We start from the raw sequence: 18,343 nt of genomic DNA, 5'->3' as shown, positions 1-18,343 counted from the left end.
TTTATGTTGTTTGTATTTTTTGGCATGCATTGCACCAGTGAGGCTAAAACCAATTTTGTTGTATATATGATGTACAATGACAATAAAGGCTATACTATTTTCCCTTTGAGGGTCATTGCTAGAGTTTGAGAACTGCTGCCTTAGAGCCGGTCTGTCCTGGCAGGTGTGCTTTTTATACAACCACCTGATTTCCTATGACTTTGTATTGTCCAGTTGAGATATATGAAACAAATTAATGGGAACAGAAAGCCTGTCCAGGCTTAGAACATGGCTACTCTGAGTATTATTTATGCATGTAGATTATTTTTATTATTATCACCCTCATTCCTAATCTGACCAATAACTGTCAGACTTGGTGCAAATTATAAATTTGCCTAGACAAAGCAATAAAATAACAGGAAACATAGGAAGGTTGAACAATCCACCAGGTATCCAGCCTAGGAGGGAGGGAGGAGGAGGCTGAGGGTGCAAATCAGCCATCCCGTAGCTGAGCTGAGCCTCAGAGAGCAACTCCCGTTTCCATCTCCTTAGACTTCGCCATGGCAGACAATGGTTCCAATGAAGTCAGTCCAAGAGAGCCCTCTGATGTGCTGGTTAAGGAGCATGGGAAGGGGAGTCTAAATGCCACCCCAACTTTGGCCACTCGGTGCCTCTTCATCTGTGCCTCTTTGCAGAGTTGCTGCCTGGGAAAAATTGGAGAAGAGAGTGCGGTGTTTAGCGCCTGGGAAAAAAGGTGGGATAAACGAAGGCCCCCACTCAGATAAAGGGTGGGGGCCAGCGGGTGGGCAGGACTACATTTGGTGTATAAGATGCACCCAGATCTTCACCTTCTTTTTTGGGGGGGAAAGGTGCATCTAATACGGTACATCTCCAACAATGAGAACTCCGAGGCAGGCATATTCCTCAAAGAACATTTTATTGGGATATATCATATTGGCACAAACTTGGTGGAAAATCGACTCTAAGTTCCCGCTGGCTTTACACCCAATTAAAAGTAAAACTTTGTCACTCCCCCACCCCCAAAGTCACCGATCACATGGTCCAATCAGCATATAGTCCAGTTGCTAGGTGACATCAGTCCCCACCTCTCAAACACCTGCATGAACGTCCTTGGTTCCCAGGGGAAAGAATTTTATTTTGGCTACAAGCCCCCAGTTATCTACATCCCTTCCCTGCCCCTTAGCTCCAGGCTGTGTCAGCCCTGAAGCAATGCCCAGAGAAACCTCCTTAGAGGAAAGCTACAGAAAAGAAAATGGCCACAGTTAGGCCAGCTTCAGGGTTGAGAGAGGTTCTGGGTGAAATGCAGTAGAAGTGAAGAGACGCATAGAACCACTAGCATAGAAAGATTGTAGATTATCTGCAGACAAATAAACTGTTCTGACTTGCAACAGTTCAGGTTTTGGACTGGAATGTTTTTCCTCCGTTTAGGAACCTGCTAGATTTATTTTATTTTATTTTTATCTCCAGGACAGGTGGCACTTGCCCTCTGTGCCAAAGCCTCCTCTCGATCCCCCAAACATTTGGCTTGCAGGGGGCTGCCAGGCCTTTCTCCCAGGGAGCTGTCTCACCTAGAAATCCAGGTTACAATTGCAGGTTATTTTCATGATTAGCAGCCAAAAATCAGTAACACACACACAAAACTGTTCAGGAAGCAAAATTTTTGTTCTCCAGTGATATCACTCTCACTATATATAAAATCAAAGTGGCAGACATGATTGGGGAGAAGCATGGTGGTTTTCCCTGGTAGTAAAAGAGCCAAATGGGGAAATCTGCTTCTGAAGGGATCCCCAAACCTTAAGTAAATCTTTGCATCTCCATGAGCCTTGCCTCACTACTCTTGGCAAGGTTGCTTCTGAGGATGGCCAGAGTGCCTGGGAGAGGAAGGCCAGCTGCGGCTGATTCCTTAATCACAGGGGCCTCTGCCCAGCAGAATCCAGTTGTGGACATGGGTGTGGGTCTGTGCCTAGGTAAAGGGTTCTGTCTTCTTGTGTTGACAACTGGTCAACACAAGAAGACAACTAGGAAGAGCAGTTTGTAAAATTCCTCTTTTCCACTGTACTGCTGGCCTGGGTCCTTCTGAAGTGAAAGCAAAGCGTTTAGGTTTTGTTGCTTTTTTCTTCTCTTTTAAATGAAGGCATTAGAGCATACACAGAGTGTAACCTAACTCAGCTTTTGTTATTGCTGCTGAGAGAAGCTCCATTGTAACCTAATGTGTCAACTTCAAAGATAAAAAGCTTCCAGTCTAATTGCCGAGTAGCCTAGCAAAGTAACTTAAAATGTATATTCTCAGCAACCTAATGTGAGTTAGCACCCCCTTACAAAACTTTGGCCTATAAGCCAGAAAATCTATTCTTTTCCTCCTTTCTGAGGTCCTTTGTTTCAGAGTGTTGAGAAAATCATGAGGTTTGCATGAACAAATGGATATGAAATTATGTTTCTAACACTCTGACGATCTGTGCAAGCTGTGTAAACTATAAGAAGTTTGAGAAGAAGTTTTTGCACGCAGCTTTTGCTTTTTCTCTCTCTGCCTGCTCTGTTTAAAAGAGCGGGTGATTAAAATAAAATGCCCGGCTTTAATCTTGATCAATAATAAAGCTGAATATCAGTGGCCTCGTCTTCAGAGACTCATTGGGATTTATCAGATTCTGAGCTGCACTCAACCACCTTACATAACAATGGCTTTTTCCTTTTGAAAACATGCTTGTGCAGAACCTGACATTACTGTAGGTAGAAGGCGAAAAAGGCATATAAGTAGTAAGAAAGAGAAAGTGGCCATATAAAATCCACATAAAAAATTCCATTTTAATATGCCTGTGTAACGGAATGCAGATATGTATAAAAAGCCCTTAAACTCTTTGTCTGGACATATCCTGTGCCAGGAGGGTGGCAGTTGTCCAGCTGACTGTAAATAGGAACCTTGGTGGTGCAGCAGACTAAAGTGCTCTTACGTAGCACCAGCTGCCTGCAATTACTGCAAGTTTAAATCTCACCAGGCGCAAGGTTGACTCAGCCTTCCATCCTTCTGAGATAGGTAAAATGAGGACCCGGATTGTGCGGGCAATAAGCTGACTTTGTATAAAAAAGAACACCGCTTGGGGGGGGGGGCTGAAAGCCCTACTAAGCAGGTATATACAAAAGTATGAAGGCTATTGCTTAATGCATTGTAAGCCACCCTGAGTCTCTGGAGAAGGACGGCATATAAATCAAACCAATAAATAAATAAATAAGTCCTCTTCCTCAGGAATACCTCTGATCTGCAACTGCTTCTCCTGGCAGAGGGCAACACATTTGGGGACCCACTTCCACCCCCAAGGAAGTCCTCCCCACATCAGCCGGAAGCCACTGTGGCCTCTCCCTTTCCAGCCCCTGGACCATCAGTTCAGCATCTCTCCATCACTCGTGCTTTGTTTCTTCCCCCTCAGCCAATTGGATTGCTGGGCTTGGTCACCATGGTGACTCTTGTGAGCAGAGATGCGGGGGGGGGGAGGGGCGGCAATGTATAAGGGACCAGCATCTACCCAGAGCTGAAGATTAGCTGGTGCTGCTTTGCATGGTGTAGGCTTTGGAGGAGGAGGAGGAGGAGGAGCCACTGCCGAAGCCTATATTTACTCTTGGGAGACCCATGGGCAAAATCCGTTTAAATGCTTTTTAAGGTGGGTGGAAGGGAGGAGAGAGGCCGAGGAGTAGGCCTGAGGGAAGGCTTGGGCTGTGGATTAGGGGAGAAGGAACTTGCAGGGTTCTGATCCTCCTGCCCGTCTCCCGTCTGCCCCTCTGCAGAGACCTCGGATCCCCAGCAGCAACTGCGCCTCGGGGTGTTGCAGAAGCTCAGAGTTCACCGGAGAACCCCCCTGGCATTACACCTAGCCACCTGGGAAGGAGGAAGGCTTCGGGACGGTGAGCCCCCCGCCCCCCCCGGCAAGGACTAGTGGGGGGACAGGGAGGGGAAGGGGAAGCATCCTACCCTCCCCCAGCATGTGCTTCCCTGACCCATGAAATGCTTTAATATGGGTTAACACCCCACCTTCTCTGTCTGACATGTGGGGGGATACGCAAGAGAGACTGGCCAGGGAGGCAAATTGAGGCCTGCACTGGAAAGAATCTCACAAAAGCTCACTTTTTAAAAAGAAATATCATCAGTATTAAAAGGACAGTAAAGATGCACACAAACAAATACAAACATGCACTTTCTCAGACAACTTTTATCCAATTGGTTATCCCATTTAAATCCCTACTAAGTTTTCTTCTTCCAGGCTTGGTATGGGTGGGAGAGCGGATGGATGGAATGGGAATTTCCACAAATGACTAAGGGCTGGGCTGGGAACAGGATTTGTCCTCCGAATGAACTGAGGCTTGATGAGATGATGCTCAGTCTCAGGGGGCCCTTTCTCTCTGCGGAATCCCTTCCTGGTCATGCAATCCCAAATTCTCCCCTCAATTTAGGCAGCTCCTCTCCCCGTCAGGGGTTCCTTCGATGCTTCCCAAGACATGAAACAAACAGGGCACCGATTTTTCTTTCTCCCTTTTTGTATCTGCTGGAGCAAAAACCAGGAAGTCAGAACCAACGTCCTTGCTTCTAGAATGTTTTCTGAACCTTCACTTGGGTGACCATTTATTTCTATTTTTTATTTTATTTTATTTGTATCCCGTCTTTATTATTTTTTACAAATAAGTCAAGATGGCAAATATATCCAACACTCCTTCCTCCTCCCACTTTCCCCACAACAACAACCCTCTGAGGTAGGTTGGTCTGAGAGTGAGCGACTGGCCCAAAGCCACCCAGCTGGCTTTCATGAGTAAGGCAGATCTATTCCTGTCCAATAGTTCATCAGTAAAAAATAGGGACACACACACACACACACACACATCAGATGCCAGGAGCATGGGCATTCTTACTCCAGAGTCACATTCTAAGTTACCCTCACAATTTATCACTTCGCCAAGAGTTCTGCCTCGATCCAAGTTTTTCCACAACCCTTTATTTTACACACATTAATCATAAACAACAGAAGGCTGCTAATCGGCAATTACTGTGTCCCAAAGGCTGCAAGATGGCCATGGTTGGGTGCCATGGGAAGGGTTGTGCATTTACCCAATGGCTATCAGAGGGCACAGGGTTAGAGATGAAGCACTTATATCTGAGGACAAACCTGGGATGTTGCTTTCTGCAAAATCACTCCTTTTGTGTGCAATTACAAACTTTCCCCCACCCCATTATCTTCTTCTAAGAAGCTTCTGGAGCAAAGTGACTGACTTTAGTGGGCCAATGGGGCTCGTTGTTGACCCTGCCATCCAACTTAAGAAAGCTACGTTAAACAAAAGGGCAGGCAATGTGCAAAGCGTTCGGCCACATTTATCCTCTTTATAGGTGTGGGAGAAAGCAGCACGCTGGCATTTTGCATTTCAGCAAGCAAGGCAAAGTTGTCACCATCTGGACTTGATCAGAGGACGTAAAAGCAGAACAGATGCTGCAAGTACACTGACCTAGTTTCAGGTCAGCCTCATCTGCTGCACTAGTAAAATCACAGTCTGCACCCAGGCATCAGAGTAGTCACTGAAAGGTCCTTACCTGTACAATGTTGATTGGGAGCCTGCTGGCACCTTTTCCAACTACCGGTAACTAATTTTATTAAAAGGTATAAGCTTTCAAAAACCCTCAGCATAATAGTTGGCCAATAGATCTTCAGACTTTATGGACACCTTTTCCAACCTGAAATATTTTGCCATCCTGTGCATCAGGTAGGTTGGAGAAAGAGATCCAGGAGCCTTGGTGATCTCCTGCCAGGTTCAGGAAGGGGAACCTTTTCTAATCTTCCTGCTTAAACCATCCAGCACCTGGCAGAAGAACCACTGCTGTGAAGTAGCTGTTTGCCATCGCAGATGGTCGAGAAGGAGCTTCCTGATGTTGTCTCTTTCCCTCCACAGTGTGTTGCATACTTAAAAACTATCCCCCCTACTGACGGAGGCTTTCAAAGAAAGATCCTCCTTTGGTGGTAACAATGACCAGGTACCTGGATGAATCGGATGTCATGATGGTGGAGGAGGGCTTCACCACTAGGGATCTCCTGGAGAGCCTCCTCCTCAAGGTTGCCCAGACGGTGAGGACCAAGGCAGTTGGCTTTCCAGGCACTGAGGATGGAGGGAGTGTGTGTGTGGGGGGGGGGAGAGATGTATATCATTCCAGGATGGGGACTGCCCATTGGCAAGTGTGCCTGAGCCATTTGGAATCTTATCCTTTGATAAGACTCCACAATGTGCACAGAATTCAGCTCTTCCATTGTAGAATCTGTGCAGCCAAAGTTAGTGAAACCCCCCCCCCCTCCCAAAAGTGGAAGGACAGTCTTCTGCTTGTGTTTGCAACTAACTTGTGAGACTCCTAAGACAGGCCATGATGACCAAACTAACATCCTTCTGGAGCTGGCCGGGGACATGGGGGATATGGTGTCTGAAGGGAAGTACCACGACTCCAATCTTTATGGAGGTGGGGAGGGCCCGGGAGAGCTGGGTGCAAAAGAGATCAGTGTGCATTGGTGCTGATTGTGCTTCTTCCTCTCCAGGGTAGCCGAGAAGCCTTTTTTGTGGCAAATCTCGAGGATGTGGTGAAGAAGCACGTGCGTCTCCTCAAGGCCCTGCCACGGGTCAAGCCCGTCTACCCCTTGAAGTGCAACAGCAGCAGGGGCGTGGTGCAGATGCTGGCAGGGCTGGGGGCCGGATTCAGCTGCGCCAACAAGGTGGGGTGGGATGGTCCCTGGAGACATGGGGGCGGGGGGGGGGCTCTGCAGGGTGCAGGCAAGAAGGCCCAGAGGCAGCGTTGCAGTCACACTGAACCACACGAACCCAGGAACCCCGACTGAAGAAGCTTCCTGTTTGAGAAGCGAAATGTCTTCAAGGAAAAACAAAGGAAGTTCAGTTGCCTTTTCAAAAGAAGCCCCTTTGGACGTCCTCTGGGTGCCCCACAGAAAAGGAGAGAGGGTGCCGTTGCCCTTTCCAGCCCAGGCAGGACCCCCCAGAGTTGTGGAGCTCTCTTGCACCGGATCAACACTTATGTACACGGAAAGAAAAGCAGATGTGAACGTTAGTCTCATCCTGCCAGGGATCTTGATAAGACAGGCTGGCTGCTGCCAGTCCTCGGTTTATAACCATTCATTTAGCAACTGTTCGAGATTACAACAGCGCTGAAACATGTAACATATAGAGCAGACCCAGTCCTCCCACTTACAATTCTCACAGCGTCCTCACAGTCACAAGATCAGACCTTGGGTGCTTGGCAGCCAGCATGTATTCATGATGGCCGCAGGGCCCCAGGATCACCTGATGACAAAGTAAACGGGGCAGCTGGATTCATGTGATTCACTTAATGGCAAACTCAAAGGTTTTGCAAACTATGCCTGAAATGTTTCCTTTAAGAAAAGGCTCAGGATCAATACGCATCAGTGAGATGTATGTAATATTTTTTTTAAAAGGGTTGAAAGATCAGTGTGCCAAGAAAGGCCTCGGAAGGCAGAAAAAACCCTGATGGTAATTAAGATGGAAGTTGAATTGAATTGGCGAAGTGTGATTACACACACAAACAATTCGTCTCTGGTGCAGAAGCTCTTAGTGTACATGCAAAGCAGCAGAATAATCATAATCATAATTCCAGTAAGAGAAGGAATAGAGAAGATAACAAGGATAATCAATAATATTTCAGTCATACTGCATGGGTAAATATACACAGATATTAGACAGACTGAATTCAATCAATTCAATTAGTATTATCAGATCTGCTGATTGGGGAAGAGGCTCCTCATAAACAAGGAGGGACCAGTTTCTACCTGCAAAGTGACCCTGACTGGAAGGCATTACAGATATTCCTCGACTTATGACTGCAACTGGGATCAGACTTTCCATTGCTGAGCAAGGTGGTGGTTTCAAGTGAGCCGTGCCTGATCTTTTGACCTTTTTATCATGGTAGTTAAGTGAGTAACAGCTGCCCCATTTATTAAGTGCCCATGCTAGCCCCATTTGGGTGGGTAATAGAGCTGAGCAAGCCAAGGGACTTCCCACAAGGAAACACGTGCAGTGAGAACAACAAGAAAGAAAAACAAAGTCCCATGGGCGTTTGGCTCTCAAGCCCACCATTGGCTTTCTGGACCTTTGGCCCCTTAAGGTTAGCATATCAGGCAGGGTGACTTGAATCCTTGACAATTGCCTCTCTCCAGTGGGGTTTCACAGGATGCAGGAGTTTGGGGGTCAGTGCCTGGCCTTGGTATGGCCCCATCACCCCCTGCCCCAGGTTTAGGGGACCAAGTCCCTTTACCTTCTCTGGTTGTCACCCCCCAGACAGAGATGGCCCTGGTGAAGAGTGCTGGAGTTCCACCGGAGAGGGTCATCTGTGCCGGCGCCTGCAAGCAGGTCTCCCTGATCCGATATGCGGCCAGCCAAGGGGTGCAGCTGATGACTTTTGACAATGAAGTGGAGCTTGGGAAAGTAGCGCGGAGGTACCCGTCCGCCAGGTAGGCCAGCGGCATCTGTGCACATTGTTCAGGAACAGGCAGCTGCAAAAAACGGGGGAGAAGTCTTGTCAGTCATAACTGGGTACCAAACAAGAAGACCTCAAGAGCTGTAGGCCTCCTAGAAAGAGTTTCTGGTAGGAGAGAAGAGGCTTTATTCCTCCTGGCTGGCTTTAAAGAAGCTGGGAGCGTTCTACAAATAGTCTCTTCAAAATGTGTTTCATTTTCTGTTCAGTTCAAGGAAAAGCAGTGGAAAAGGTACAGGGAATTAGATAGAGCCAGGAGCACTGAAGCCCCAAATGGAAAGATTAGTTACTGTCTTAGGGCATTAGGCCATCTTTGCCACTGAATATAGGTAACTGGATTAATTAACTAAACCAGGGTTTAGTTAGCCACAGGGGGGGGTGTATCATGTGTCAACACAACCAGGTATTTGATTAGATTAGAATAGAGCTGGAAGGGACCTTGGAGGTCTTCTAGTCCAGCCCCTTGCTCAAGCAGGAGAACCCATACCATATTTTGAAATTCTCACAGTACAAACTCAATTTTCTTCCTCTGTCTTTTGATATAGTGTGAACGATTACAAATATGCAGCAATTCATTCTTCCCCGTACTTGTTTCCTCTCTGGAATCCCATTGTCTCCTGCTCAAGTTGGGATCGATGAGGAAGTGCTGGGAAGATTCTGCATTTGCAAACTGGCTTTCCAGGGTCCAGGGGTAGCTCAGCCTGTATTCTGGGGGCAGCACCATGCACTAAACCACCATAATTTGGGCTGATAACATTAACAACATTAAATGTGGTTGACCAATTGATGGACCAGCAGGTCACCTCAGCACAACTTGGAAAGGTGCACATTCATCAGCAAATTAAATCAGTGAATAAAATTCAGAATTAAATCAGAAGAGATATTTTCTGGCTGGGTTTGCACATGTGTAACTTCATTACTGAATTACCCATTCAAGGTTCACACATGCTTTCCATCAACAGTAAACTAAAGCTGGATTTGCAAAACACACCAAACCAGAAAAATACTAAGCAACATTAAAACTAATCCAATTTAGCATTATAATGTGAATGTAGCTTCAAGGCTTTAACCAGCTAAGTTACTGGTAAGTGTGTGATGATAATAAAATTTCAGTGCCCATCTGGAGATGGTTGTTACTAGGAACTTCAGTTGACTGGATTCGTTTTTTGGGTTAAGCAACCAAGGTGATAAAGAATCTAATAGGAGCGATTGGAGAAAAGAGGCATGGCTAGCCTAGAGAAAAAAAGTGGAAGTAGGTATGTCTATGGAGATTCTCAGTCATCCAGGTCATGGTTGTCCCAAAGGTGCTTTTTTCAAGAGGCAACTGGACTTTCTGGTTTTTCTTTGAAGATGTTTCACTTCTCACCCAAGAAGCTTCTTCAGCTCTGACTGGATGGTGCAGAATGGAAGGATTTATACTATAGAATCGTGTTGATGAACCTACGCCCTCTCTCTGGCCAGCGTGCATTCCAGTTTGGGCACTTGGTGCCGAAAAGGTTTGCCATCACTGCTATAGAAGCATAATGGAAGTATGAATTCTTCCATTCCCCACCATCCAGCTAGAGTTGAAGAAGCTTCTTGGATGAGAAATGACACGTCTTCAAAGAAAAACCAGAAAGTCCAGTTGCCTCTTGAAAAAGCACCTTTGGAAATAGATATATCTGCCTTCAAATTTTTGACAAATTGTCACATGGAAGAATACATGGAAGAATTTTACAGTATTTATTGTTTAAATTGATATGGCTGCCCATCTTGAGTACATGACTTTGGGCCATGAAAATCAGAATTAAAACCATGAATAACATAATAAATAACATAGATAGCTGTTGAAAAACCAACCCACAACAGCACTAATAATCATCTCAATTAAGGTAACTGATAAACAGGCTTATCCACACCATTAGGGCCCCAGCTTGATGGCAAAAGGTCTTTAAGATCTTGTGTTCGTGTGTGTGTAATGAGATTCCAGAGGGTGGGGTGGGGGTGGGGAGGTACAGGAGAAAAAGCCCCCTTCCAGGGTCCTGCCAGACCTGCAGCAACTTCTCCTGCCTGCTCTCTGAATTTTCAGAGTTGCTGGAGAAGACAAGAAACAACCTCTCAAATTACGAGGAAAGAAATGTCAGTTGGACAATGGGGTGGAATTCTCCTAAGAGGAAGAGCTGCTCAGCAGTGGAACAGGCTGTCTTAAGAGTCTGTTCATTTGTGAGTCCTTTGGGTGGAACGAAGCAACCTCACCACTTCTACTGCTCTTCAATAAACGAAAGACGTCCTGACTGGTTCCACAGCAACCATTTTCTTGCTCTTAAAATATTGAATGTTACCCCCAGGACCTCCCTGGTTTTAGCGCGTTCCGCAAATCCAGCCAACAGTCAGATTCTTTTGCAATAAACAGTAGTTGAAGAAAAGTTATGTGTGTAATGAGCAGGAGGAATGACCTTGCGGGACAGGAGGAAGAGCCGCAGCCAAGACAACGGTCAGATAAAAGACATCTGAGTCCAGGGCAGAATTGTAGTCTGAGGCAGCATCTCAGAGAAGACCCTCCCTAGATCTCAAGAAGATAAGGAGGGAGGAGGAAGAGCGCATTAAGATTCTGTGACTATAACCTGATAATAAACATAATATCAGCTTGCATGACTTTGGTTTCCTAGTTTGATTGCCTCGGAGGGCTGACAGTGTTTATTTGTTTGCATGAGAGAGGGAGAGATTGTGTGCATCATTTAAAAATGACCTTATCCGTGTCATTTGCATACGTGCACAATGACCTCAGGATGCATAGTTGCATCATGAAAATAGAAGGTAAAGCACAGTTGTTAACTGTAACCAAAGAAACCTGTTCTTCCCATTCCCCAGAATGATTCTGCAGCTGGCCACTGATGACTCCAGATGTGCCAATCATCTGAGTGTGAAATTTGGTGCCACCCTTAAAACCTGCCGACATCTCCTCGAGATTGCCAAGCAGATGAACATCGAGGTGGTAGGCATCAGGTAGGGGCAGAGATCATTTTCTCGTGCCAGTTGCCAACTCTCCCTGGTCCCTCCTCTGTGCACTTTCTTAGTGGTCCCTCTTCCTTCACCTTTTGCTGGAGGTCTCGGTGCCTTGGGTCGTTGGGCTAGCAATACCTGCTTAAAAGACTGAGCCCAGGGCAGCACCCAGAAACACCTAACAGCACCCACCGTGAAGCCTTTGTGTGGGCATATAGAGTGGAATACTCAGGAGGAGACATGGGAGGACAGTGTTCCATAGTGCTTTTCTCTGACCAAAGAAAGAAAACCATGGATGAGACTGGGGTGGGGACCCGAATTACCTGGGAGCAAGCAATATCTGGGTGGTGACCCATAGAAGTTGCTCCCAGTCAGGCAGAGGGCAGTTTTAGCAGTGCGCCCCACGAATTCACTGAGTAAGTCTTCTAGATATAAGTGTTCACAGGTAATTCATCTGCTTTCCGTTCTAGCTTTCACATTGGAAGCAGCTGCATTGACCCTCAGATCTTCGCCCAATCCATAGCAGACGCTCGCCTGGTCGTGGAAATGGGTGCAGAGCTAGGCTACAAGATACATCTCCTGGACATTGGAGGAGGACTTCCCAGTGCTGAAGAGTCTAGGAGGCACTTTGAAGAGGTAGGAGTCCTCAGGCTTGAATCTTGCTTTGGGAGCACATTGAGGGCTCCAAAGACCTCTCAGCCGGCCAGGAATACCCTGGGCCCTTGATGTGGGCGGCCACACTCTAATTTCTGTTGAGTCAAGAATTGAATGGTGTGTGGAAAAAAAATCAAAATATTCGCTGAAGGGCGTGGCTCAAGTAGGTGGCACACTCAAATATCTGCTTGTTGCTTCTCACTTCCTCTGCAGTCCAGAGGTTTGAGAACCTTCCAGCAATTCTACAAACATTCATACCCAGCATTGACACAATTCTTCCAAGAGGCCCAGATTTGCTCTGCATCAGTTTTCTGTCTTGCAGGTGATTGATGTTGTTTCAGTCACTAAACACATCCCATAGGTGGCGCTGTCTTCCGGCACAACCAGGGTTCTATCGGGATCTCCAGTGAGCCTCTCAGGCTAAACTTTACTTCCAAGGGGTTTTCTGCTGTGCTGCTCAGCCTGCAGGCTTGGCTCAGTTATAAATAAATACAGATTAACAGAGTTGGAAGGGACCTTGGAGGTCGTCTAGTCCAGCCCCCCGCCCAAGCAGGAGACCCTACACCGTTCCTGACAGATGGCAGTCCAGTCTCTTCTTGAAAGCCTCCAGTGATGAAGCTCCCATAACTTCCGAAGGCAACTTCTGTTCCATGGGTTGATTGTTCTCACTGTCAGAAAATTTCTCCTTATTTCCAGGTTGAATCTCTCCTGGATCAGTTTCCATCCATTATTCCTTGTCTGGCCTTCAGGTGCCTTGGAAAATAGCTTGACTCCTTCCTCTCTGTGGCAGCCCCTCCAATATTGGAAGACTGCTATCCTGTCTCCCCTGGTCCTTCTCTTCACTAGACCAGCCAGGCCCAGTTCCTGCCATACTAAGACTCTCAGCCATGATCAGGACTATTTGAAATGGGATGAGATCCTTTGCAGAGTTATTGGGTGAATGTTTCTCTTTAAGAATCAACAGTGGGCTGGGAGAGGGCAAGATTAGATCAGAAATAGGTAGGTAGGTAGGTAGGTAGGTAGATAGATAGAGTGGGTGGGTGGGTAGAGGAAGGAGGGAGGGAGGGAGGGAGGGAGGGAGGGAGGAAGGAAGGAAGGAAGGAAGGAAGGAAGGAAGGAAGGAAGGAAGGAAGGAAGGAAGGAAGGAAGGAAGGAAGGAAGGAAGGAAGGAAGGAAGGGACTAATCACTAGGTCCTTGCAGTGCATGGAAGGGCTTCCATGCTTTGTGCCAGACCGACATCCTATTTAGGTACTTGTCTCCTCCCAGGTTACTTGCTATATGCTGCTATGAAAACCAACCAACCAAAAGGTGTCTGACTGTCTGCAGCCCTTCTGGCCCCAGCTGCCTCTTTTCCCAACAGCTGCAAAGTCCAAGCAGGACTTTGGGTGCCCATGTGTATAATGGTGAGGTTTCCTCTCTTCTCCCTCCCACCCACCCACCGGACTCTTCCAGACAGCAGCTGTGATCAACTCTGCCTTGGACCTCTACTTCCCTGAAGGCTGTGGGGTTGAGATCCTTGCCGAGCTGGGGCGCTACTATGTGCATTCGGCCTTTACCTTGGTGGTTAACATCATTGCCAAGAAGGAAGTTCCTCTGGATCAGCTGGGCTCAGACGGTAGGTTCAGAGTGCCCAGGTGGGCTTTCTCCCTCCCAGGGACCCTCCATCCTGGTTTACAGCCAGCAACTGGGGGCATAGAATACCCAAGGCTAGGAGAAACAAGCCACATCCTGGATGGACACGCTGCCCCTAATTTGACCCGGGGCCACACCTGTCCTTCCTTGGACTGCCTAGCTTTGCCTCTCTTGGAGCCTGGCTGGAAATGACCAGCTGGGAATCAAGAAGCCTCTCCATCCATCCCATTCTAAACCCAACGGAAACTCAGCCCTACCAGGAGCTGCTTTGCAAACCTAGAGTTTATTTTATTTATTTATTCAATTAAGTGGCCCAATTCAAAACAAATCAAGTTTAAAAATCATGAAACCATCAACCTCAGAACAGAACGTAGCGATTGAGTTCATTTCCCCAAAACACCTCTTGACCGTCGCTCAACGTCGGATTCACTGAGCGCCCTGGCCCAACACCCACGGCCTTTCAAAAGGGACAACAGGACGGGGATTATCCAAATATGGGGCATAAACTGCTTCACTGACCAGGCACCGTGACAGAGGTGCCACGCTCCACGGCCCTGCTTGACAGGAGAGAGTGGGAATGTGCTGGCTCTGGTGGGTGCAGGCCGAATTCATAGGAGCCAAGTGGGCTGCATATAACCTGTGCGTTTTACCTACTTTAAACGTTTTTCTTGTGGCCTTTGTTTTGGAAAGGAGGGGCCAAATTGGCACCCTAGCCCAGTGCCCACTTGATCTGGCTTAGGCTAAAGCCAGGCATGGGCACTTTTGCATGTCTGTAACTACCAGCTCAACTACATTCTGGATCAGCTGCAGCTTCCAAGTCAGTTCCATGTGGAGAACAATAATCCCAGCGGAGGAAGAAATGACCCTGGGTACAATTGATGCCAAAAAGGCATTTGTGCAAGGTCTTGTAATGGAGGGGCTGCTGCTTCTCTCCTTTGGAGCATAGCAACCTCCCCACATCCACCCAAATGGTTGCCCAATTCTGGCTGGGCAGGGAAGTGCAATTCTGAATTGGCACCCTGACATTCAATCCTCCTCCCCACAGGGTGGGAGGGCTGGATGTCCAGGTTCCCACAAGTGGGAGGGCCTGCAGCTCAAGATGAAGCCACCCACCAATCTTGCAGAACAAACCAGGCTGGGGGCTTCCCATCCTCCATCTCCCAAGGCCTCCCTGACTGTGCCTGCCGTTTGGTCTCCTCAGAGGAAGACGCTGAGGGCAAGAAGAGCTTTGTCTACCATATTAACGATGGCGTCTACGGCTCTCTTGGCTCGGTCATCTTCAGCAACATCTGCCCCATCCCCATCCTGCCTAAGGTAAGGAGAGGTCCACGACTCAGCAAGGGACAGAAATCCCTCCTCTTCTCAGCGAAGGGGAGCCCGAGTGCCAAAGCACCAGAGAAGGACCTGCAGTCCGGTTCCCTCCCGCTTGGATGCTCTCCCTCCCTGTGTCTTGCCTTCCCCAGTGGTGGCGGTGGCTTCCCCCTTCTGGGCTTTGAGTGACACCCCATTTCCTTCTCTCTTCTGACTGTGTGCCAGCAGGTCAGTGGCCTGTGCTTTCGGTACAGTGCAGGTCACATAAGGAAGCCAGCCTTATTTAAAAAATAAAAAAAAGGTTCTGATGATTGCGCATCGCTCAGCTGATCTTCGGAACTTTTTTTTTTTTACTTTTAAAGCATTTTTAAGTACCGGTTCTCCGGTAGTTATGCTTTAAAAAGTTTTTTAAAAAGCAGGAAATCCAAGTGCGCATTGGTGTGGACTGTGCATGGGTGTGCACGCAGTGTACATCTGGGACGCACTGCACATGCACGCACATGGCACACATCTGGCATGCACCACGTATGTGTGGGCAGCAAACCGGTGGCGATCAGCAGAGGATTTCCCCACTGTCCAGCCCGGTGTTCTGGGGAGGATGTGGGGCTGGGATCAAAGAGGCGTCGGTTCAGTTCCACTCACAACCATGGAAGTCAGCGGGTGACTTTGGGCCCTCTCTCTTTCTTCAAGTTGCGCTTGTGGGGATAAAATGAGCGGGGATCCCCCTGGAATCTGAACTCTATTTTGGAAGGCTCTGCCTTGATTGGCATCCAAAGGGATAGTAGCTAACGTTACAATACTGAAAATTGTCTGCCATAGACATTCTGAATATCTAAGAATATATAAAATTTCTGCAAATAGGATTTAGGATTCTGAGAATTTATAAAATGTCTCAGAATACAATAGTCCTTGACTTACAACTATTCGTTTAGTAACCATTCAAAGTTGCAATGGTACTGAAAAAAGTGACAACTGTTTTTCACACTTACAACCACTGCAGCACGTGATCATGTGATCAAAATTCAGATCTTTGGCAACTGACTCCTATTTATGACGGTCGCAGTATCCCGGGGTCACGTGATCCCCTTTTGCGACCTTCTGAGAAGCAAAGACAATGGGAGAAGCCGGATTCACTTAACAAGAGATGCGGTGATTCACTTTATAACTGTGGCAAGAAAGATTTTACAAAGCTTACTTAACAACGATCTTGCTCAGTACTGGAAATTCTGGACTCAGTTGTGGTCGTAAATCGAGGACTATCTCTAAATCATTGCTATACAGCTGTGATGGCGAATCTATGACACGCGTGCCCAAGGTGCACACAGAGTCCTCTTTCCAGGCACGCGAGCTGTCGCCCAACTCACTTGCAGCTGCACATGCACGCTCCCCCCAGCTGATGTTTGGGCCTCTAGTGCGCATGTGCACAATTCAGGGAACCCAGCTGGTCTTTGGAGCTCTCTTGCACATGTACTTGCATGCAGCACATGTGTAGACAGCATTCATGCCCATGCATTGCATGGGCAAAACCACGTGCTTGCACAGATGGTGCGATTGTGCATGGGGGAGCCACACAAAAACTGCACGCATGCGCAGATAGTGTAGTTGCGCATGCAGCACACAGGGGAGGAGCCGCGCATTAGCACAGAGAGCACGCATGCGAAGCGTGTACCAGTTCGGTACTCGGTGAGTAAAAGGTTCGCCACCACCGCTATGCAGTCTTGAGAAAGTCATCTTAAAGATCATCTTGAAGTGTAGCTGTGAGGATCCCAGAAGATCTGGCTGGTTACAGTTCTTTTCTCGTCTTTGCAGAAACCCCCACCAGATCTCCCTTTGCACAACAGCAGCTTCTGGGGACCAACTGGGGATGGGTTGGACCGAATTGCAGATGGCCTGGAACTGCCTGAGCTGCAGGTCGGGGACTGGCTGATCTTTGAGAACATGGGGGCCCACACTGTGCTGGCTCCCTCCTCTTTCCAGGGATCTCCGTCAACGCCAATTTACTACGCTATGTCCAGAGTGGCCTGGTAAGACGGTTTTCAGAGTGGAAGGAAAGGGGGAGGAGGACCTGCATTTCCACCCCACAAAGCTGCCAATTATGAAATAGAAGCCTCCAGGGACCAGAAAACCCTGGCCTGGATCTTGCTCTGGCCCTGAAATGGCTAGAGCCACTTTTGTTACACAGGGCGATCGCACAGAATGCTGAAATAATGAGAGCATTCTTGCAATAGTAGAATCACTCCCCTGTTGTTGAAAAAATACAGAAGAATTACAGGCTACTTGCAGGGAGCCCAAGGGATGGCTGGGAGAAACCAGATAGAGAAGCCGTGTACGCAACAGGCGCAGAAGCCTGCATGGAGTCCAACGGGAGAGAAAGCATCAGGAAGAGGCTCCGGCTGGCTTTCCTCCATGCCAACTCCCTGAAGGGGGAGGAGAGGAGAGGAGAGGAGAGGAGAGGAGAAGGGAAACAAACAAACCAAAACCACCAAGCAGGGTTCTGTTCCTGTCCCAGTAAAATGGAGTTCTAGAGTCCGTCTCTGATCTGATCCACCTCTTAGGCCGAGACTGCTGCAACCTGATATTTTCAACGCCTGTTGAGTCCCAGGGTGGGAAGGGTCCCCTGGCCCCATGACCACTTGGCCCACTTCCAGGTGCTGAGTTGATGTCAGGTGTAAGCAACTAGAAAGGCTTTTGTGAAGAGTCTCGAGCAAGAGCTTTCTTGTTTGTCCCCTCTGTTACAAGAATCTCACCCGCCCGACTACACCCCTTTGGGAGGGTCATCTAAGGCTTCAAGGAGAGGTCAGGCCTCCGCCACTTTCCGCAGAGCAGGGTCTCTAAACTCAGCCCCCTCACAGCTGGAGATCTCACCCCCGTTGGCTCCTTTCTCCTGCAGGGAAGCCGTCCAGCTCCTCCAGGGGAAATCACTGTATCCGGAAGAAGAGGAGCGGGAGAGCACGTGTGCCCCCCTCTCCTGTGGCTGGGAGATCACGGACACTCTGTGTGTTGCCCCCGTCTTCACTCCAGCAAGCATCATGTAAGCTGTGCCAGCCCTTCATCACAAGGGGGGGGTGGACCCCTCCCAGCAGAGCCCTGCCTTGTCCTCTTCTGCCTCACCTCTTCCTCTTTTTTGTCAATGGCCGGCCTGCCTCTTGCATATTCTGCCCTGAAGTCTGGTTTCTCCTCCTCCTTCTTCTTCTTCCTTTCCAAGCAGTGTGGTTTTTAAGTATGCAACATAAATCCTGTTCCTCCTA

General features: G+C 48.0%; 1 protein-coding gene and 1 long non-coding RNA gene across 8 annotated transcripts; one reads left to right on the top strand and one right to left on the bottom strand.

Annotated features, from left to right (window-relative positions):
* Positions 1–283: 283 nt before the first annotated feature.
* On the bottom strand, positions 284–3,414 carry LOC148112437 (uncharacterized). Its single transcript, XR_015729532.1, has 2 exons — positions 3,248–3,414; positions 284–683 (listed from the first exon to the last, which is right to left on the bottom strand). It is a non-coding gene; the product is annotated as an uncharacterized LOC148112437 (long non-coding RNA).
* A 45-nt stretch (positions 3,415–3,459) lies between these two features.
* On the top strand, positions 3,460–18,343 carry AZIN2 (antizyme inhibitor 2). Of its 7 annotated transcripts, none has more exons than XM_087876887.1 (10): positions 3,460–3,653; positions 3,778–3,894; positions 6,555–6,728; positions 8,324–8,492; positions 11,366–11,500; positions 11,968–12,133; positions 13,605–13,767; positions 14,986–15,098; positions 16,905–17,119; positions 17,986–18,343. In XM_087876887.1, the coding sequence occupies exons 4-10, from the start codon at positions 8,326–8,328 to the stop codon at positions 18,128–18,130; spliced, it is 1,104 nt and encodes a 367-aa protein (XP_087733013.1). In that variant the 5' UTR covers positions 3,460–3,653; positions 3,778–3,894; positions 6,555–6,728; positions 8,324–8,325; the 3' UTR covers positions 18,131–18,343. The 7 variants fall into 7 exon arrangements, with proteins under 7 accessions (XP_087733013.1, XP_034269128.1, XP_034269131.1 ...); XM_034413237.3 differs by having other exon boundaries at positions 8,320–8,492; XM_034413240.3 differs by lacking the exon at positions 6,555–6,728.

This window comes from Pantherophis guttatus, chromosome 10 (assembly GCF_059756535.1).
Source record: "Pantherophis guttatus breed Tessera chromosome 10, ASM5975653v1, whole genome shotgun sequence".
In the NCBI taxonomy this organism is placed as follows: Eukaryota; Metazoa; Chordata; class Lepidosauria; order Squamata; family Colubridae; genus Pantherophis; species Pantherophis guttatus.
Note: the sequence above shows the minus strand (reverse complement) of the source record. Positions and strands in the feature narration are given on the sequence as shown.

Bases quoted from the DNA above. Each gene is read 5' to 3' on its own strand.
- AZIN2 (XM_087876885.1), top strand. From the start codon at position 5,997: ATGACCAGGTACCTGGATGAATCGGATGTCATGATGGTGGAGGAGGGC. The intron at 15,099-16,904 runs GTAAGGAGAGGT...TCGTCTTTGCAG, and splicing joins CCATCCCCATCCTGCCTAAG to AAACCCCCACCAGATCTCCC. The intron at 17,120-17,985 runs GTAAGACGGTTT...TTTCTCCTGCAG, and splicing joins GCTATGTCCAGAGTGGCCTG to GGAAGCCGTCCAGCTCCTCC.